This window comes from Triticum urartu, chromosome 1, assembly GCF_003073215.2.
Source record: "Triticum urartu cultivar G1812 chromosome 1, Tu2.1, whole genome shotgun sequence".
NCBI lineage: Eukaryota > Viridiplantae > Streptophyta > Magnoliopsida > Poales > Poaceae > Triticum > Triticum urartu.
Genome location: NC_053022.1, coordinates 569,819,763 through 569,824,742, shown reverse-complemented (window position 1 = coordinate 569,824,742; position 4,980 = coordinate 569,819,763). Strand labels below are relative to the sequence as shown.

The following is a 4,980-nucleotide window of genomic DNA, read 5'->3' as shown; positions in this document are numbered from 1 at the left end:
TGTTGTTTTAGGTTGTTTGAATGTTTGGCATGCATGGACGGGCGAGGCGGTGGCGATGGCGCCGACTCCAAATCGCTTGTTGGCAAGCCAGCCTATATCCGGCTGGCTCGTCGGGCCACTCAGTCGACTGCAATATCAGAAAGATCATTCTTCTGTTCATCGGAGAGGTCGTCCCACAAGGCTTTGGAGCCGGATGCCATGGCTGGTGTGGTGCAAAGAGGAGATGGAGTGCGAAGTTCCATGCAAAAATCTGAATAAAAAACAACATTTAGTCAGCATAATGTATGTATGCACGTGACAAATCAACTCTTCATCTGGATTGCATAAGATATGTTGTCGATTTCGTTAGAGCATCTCCAACAGCATGTGTAAATTATGATGTATATATATTCATATTGACAATGGTTTATAAAGATTCTCTGATATACATGTCTAGTTTTGCAGCAGAATGTCTATGTACATAACATTTATATTCTCTCTTCTATATTTTAATATTATTTTATACTTCCTCTTAAACTAATATAAGAGTGTTTAGATCACTATAGTATTCTAAACGCTCTTATATTAGTTTACGGAGGGAGTAACTAGCATCGGAAGTACTCTGCACACGACAGTGCATGGACGAGATCCGGACGATGTCCATCTTAAACGGTGCTGATTTGCTGAAAGATGCCATCCAACAATAATTTGATCCATCGTCCAGCTTTTGGCTGGAGATGTGTCATCCCTGTAGCACTGCTCAACTAGCATTTCAGTTTCAATGGTAATTTAAATGATTTATAATTGCATTGGTTTCACTGATGAATTCATTAATAAAGTCATATTCAAATCCACGTATACCACACTAGTAAATAAATATATCAATTGGAGCTCTCCTACCATACTCCTGCAATGTGTGACTATATATAGTCTACACATAAAGCTCACAAGTTAGCTATGATGGCAACAAAATAAAAGAGAAACAGAATTTACACAAGTATACAACCATTTATACTTGACGTAGGCCAAGCATTACCACATCGTATATGTCTTTAGGAAAAGGAGGCACTGGGGAATGGGGAGGAACTACATGGACTGAAACGGTGACAGTGAAATCAAAATGCCCCATGGCAGTGTGCACCTCCTCCACACAGGCGCTTTGAACATATACCGAGCATCTCCATTGACCTTCCGGTACGAACACTGATAGGCGCCGGCGCGCTGGACCAAATTTGGACCAGACGCACGACAGCCACACGATGCGTGCATTCCGCCCCTCATGATTCAGCCCCTCAAGCGCGTCGTTCCCTCCTTCTTCCTCCTTGATTCTTTCTTCTCCCGCATCGGGAGCAGCCGCCGCGCGCCGGAGAGAGAGAGGCTGCGACGAACGCCTGCGACCCTCGTCATAATCCCCTCGTCGGAGATTGAAGCACCGCCCGCGCTCGCGTTGGCTTCCCGCACTCGCCGTCTTCTGTCGCCAGATGTAGCACGCGATTTCAGCAAAAAAATGAATGTATGTAGCAAAAAATTTCATAGGTCTTAGCAAAAAGAAGCAATGGTTGCAACAAGAAAACATCGTCGCCGCCGTCGAGCCTGCAACTCCATCATGAAAAAAGGATGTAGCAAAAATTCTCGACGGATGTAGCAAAAACTACAATGGTTGCAGCAAGAAATTCGCCGCCATCACGAGACTCAGCTCGGCCGTGAATGAATGTACCAAAAAAATAAAACGGTTGTAACAAAACAAATCACCGGTCGCAGGAAAAACATATACCGGTTGCAACAAAAAAAGAAGCAAAAAAACATCATGGTTACCGTGGTCACCATGGGCGTCGTTGAAGAAGAAGCCCGTTCCAGCAATTCTGGATGCCGGTTCCAGCAATCTCTGCGGCTGGTTGCAGCAAAATGATACGCTCGTGACATAGATTCCAGCAAGTGTGATTGCCGGTTCCAGCAAATCGAGAAGCCGATTCCAACAAATCTCGACGTCGGTTCCAACATTACAACACACCCCATTGTAGCTTATGTGAGCCGGTTGTGGCTTTTTCGCCGGCCGATTGCAGCTTTTCCATGGCCCATGTAGCACAGGTTGCTGCCGCCATTGTAGCACGCACGACGGGTAATCCTTCCTGTCGGTGCTTCCGCTCCGGCCAATGGCGGCAACGACACATTACAGCTTGCAGCTTTTTTTTTACCTATTCACCGCAGCGACGGCCGCTATCGAGCCGGTGGCCGCATGGTGCGTGAAGCAAGGGGCAGGGAGGAGCAGAGGTGTTCTAGCGCAGGGCGAGGTAGAGGATTGGGAGCTGCCGTGGGCGCTGAGAGAGAGAGATGTGTGTGTGGAAGAAGATGCAGAAGGGAAAAGGGATAAGGCTAGGTGTGATAATTCGGTGCGTGGGGCCAATAGGCAGTACGCGAGCAAGGGAGTCGACCGGCGCTGTTTTCAGCCAGTGTGTCGACGCGAAATGTTTTCCTTCCTGTACTGCGCTGAGGGTGTATTGTTGCCAATGTCCGTAAACATGTACATAACTTACTTGCTACTTCACTCATCGCCCATGTACGCTGCACTTTGTTTAAGTTCTACATTGGGTTTGATTAAGTCTTACCTTCTTATCTCCTCTTTACATGAAAAAAAGGGGTAAGTGGGAGCATGTTAAAATTGCTTTCATGTACATATCTACCAGACAAATTTTTACATGCCCCTATACATAAGCCACAGCCTATGCATATGGCATAGTGGCGTATGACGGGGATCGATCAGTTTCATATATTCTTTTCTGCAGCTTCAACCAGTTACCGTACATTGGTTTAGGATGAAGAAAACATAACACCGTTTAGGACGAAGACCAACACAGAGCCCGCCAAAAATCTCGAAACTCGACCTTCGACACACTCGGGGACTACTGACGGTGCAATACAACGGGGGTGGCTTCTCCATGGGAGCTCGGCAGCAGACCTACCAAAGGGCCCACCATACCCTTGGCGGCAGCTAGGAGTCCGGAGCCCGGAGGACTGGATAGACACAAGATCGGATCTCTCTATTGTAAAATCCTAGCCCCCACCGAGCATATAAGGTGGAGGTTGCAGGGCTCTCATTTCCCATCAGCTCGCTTAGAAATAACTCACGATAGCATACCATAATCTTCATTGCAATCCCTCACACAAGATACACCCACCATAAATAATAGTAACAAGCAGGACATAGGGTATTACTCCTAACCTAGGTAAAACCCTTGTGTGATCCCCGATCTGAGACTATCGGATCATGCACCGTTATCTACAAACTACAAAGATCCCATATAAGTATGATGGGATTAAGATAACAACTCCAATGAAGATTTCCAACGGGAGGTTACATAAGAACACTATCGGTATGAGTAACCAGCAAATGAGAGACAGGAACCAGCGACAACCCAAGACCACAGCTCCTTCACAGCTCGGTTTCTCACAAGTTTCATATATTGTTTTTCCTCTTTTTTGGTCCCTGGCATCTCCGAGCATCCTTCCTTTCGGCATCAGCTTTAATGGCACAATTTGCAAGATACTAAAAGGATTGAAAAATTATAAAATTAGGATGGCTAGATGGTTCCTTTTAATACTAAAGAAGAGAAATGACTCGTTTTATTGTACTTGTCCAAAGCTTCAATGATGTCAATGATTTTGCTCCTCATGGCTTCAATAGATGCTGACCCATTGCTTGGTGATTCATGTAGTGCCAAGTGAAAATCTTCCAGAGCTCTAGGGAACACCTGACACTTGGTCAGATATAAAGCTAAGTTATCACAAACAATTTTCTGGTTTCCGCATCCATATACCGTAAGCAAAATTCGACAGTCTCCGATGCAGCTTCACCTTGACCAGAATGTTTTACCATCTGCATCAAGATTTTCTTTAGGATTCATAATATTAATTCAAGCAATTGCTCATGAAAGTTGAGAGACCATAATATTGAAATTAAGCAACTGCTTTGTAAACACGTTAGCAATGGCTGTCTCCATAGTTTGGACCCAAAAAAATGAAGAATCTCAAGCTTGTCAAAGCAAAGACGCTTGCGCAGTTCCAAGAAAAAAAAACCTTAACCACAAAGGGTTAGCAAAGAGAAAAAGATGCACTCGTAACATGAAGCCTTGGACTATATAATTTGTGAGACAGAATAACATAACTTACTGATCTGTTACTGGAACGCAGAGATGATACAAGAGAAAACTGAAGTAATAATCTACATGTCTTATAAGTTGACCTCTCAATTTCCAAGCATTGATGTGCAAAGGACCATACACATGTGAATCTCCGGGTCATGACAGCCAATTTGCAAGAACATATATACTATCATGGTAGTTCACAGGATGCACTTGCTAAACTTTTCCGCCGAGAAATTTAAAAGAATATTATAATTGACATGGACAAGCATTTAGAGTAATGCTACAAATTACATTCAGAAGATATTCACAGATGGTGTTAAGGAAATTAATTGTTGATCAACAGTCTAATCATCCACTTGTTCACTAGTAGATAAAGGGCCTTTAGTCCGGGTTCATAAGGGCCTTTAGTCCCGGTTCTGGAACCGGGACTAAAGGGTCGTTACTAAAGCCTCCCCCTTTAGTCCCGGTTCTTATACGAACCGGGACTAAAGGCCCTCCACGTGGCCGCTGCCTGGAGGTCCACCTTTAGTCCTGGTTGGTAACACCAAGCGGTACTAAAGAAAATTTTATGATTTTTTTGAATTTTTTGTTTTCAAATTTGTGAAATATTTTAACCTCTAGTCTCTAATCACCCCTCATCACTGCTCAATTTAACCTCTAATCTCTAATTACCCCTCATCATTCCAAATCATCTAACTTCCCGGACGGTCACCCATCCTCTCACTACTCCAGCCTGAGCACGCTTAACTTTCGGGTTCTATTTTCCCTCGTTTCCAAGTCTGCACTTGTTGTTTTCCTGACAATAGTAAGATGTCAATCCTATTAACCCTCAGGAATTTAGCTTGAGCATGAAGTCACA

The 4,980-nt window shown here is 44.2% G+C and overlaps 1 protein-coding gene across 3 annotated transcripts; it reads right to left on the bottom strand.

The window, feature by feature from the left end:
- Positions 1-930: 930 nt before the first annotated feature.
- LOC125540113 lies at positions 931-2,373 on the bottom strand. Of its 3 annotated transcripts, none has more exons than XM_048703704.1 (2): positions 1,795-2,373; positions 931-1,450 (listed from the first exon to the last, which is right to left on the bottom strand). In XM_048703704.1, the coding sequence occupies exons 1-2, from the start codon at positions 1,993-1,995 to the stop codon at positions 989-991; spliced, it is 663 nt and encodes a 220-aa protein (XP_048559661.1). In that variant the 5' UTR covers positions 1,996-2,373; the 3' UTR covers positions 931-988. The 3 variants fall into 3 exon arrangements, with proteins under 3 accessions (XP_048559661.1, XP_048559663.1, XP_048559669.1); XM_048703706.1 differs by having other exon boundaries at positions 931-1,447; XM_048703712.1 differs by having other exon boundaries at positions 1,804-2,373.
- Positions 2,374-4,980: the final 2,607 nt, after the last annotated feature.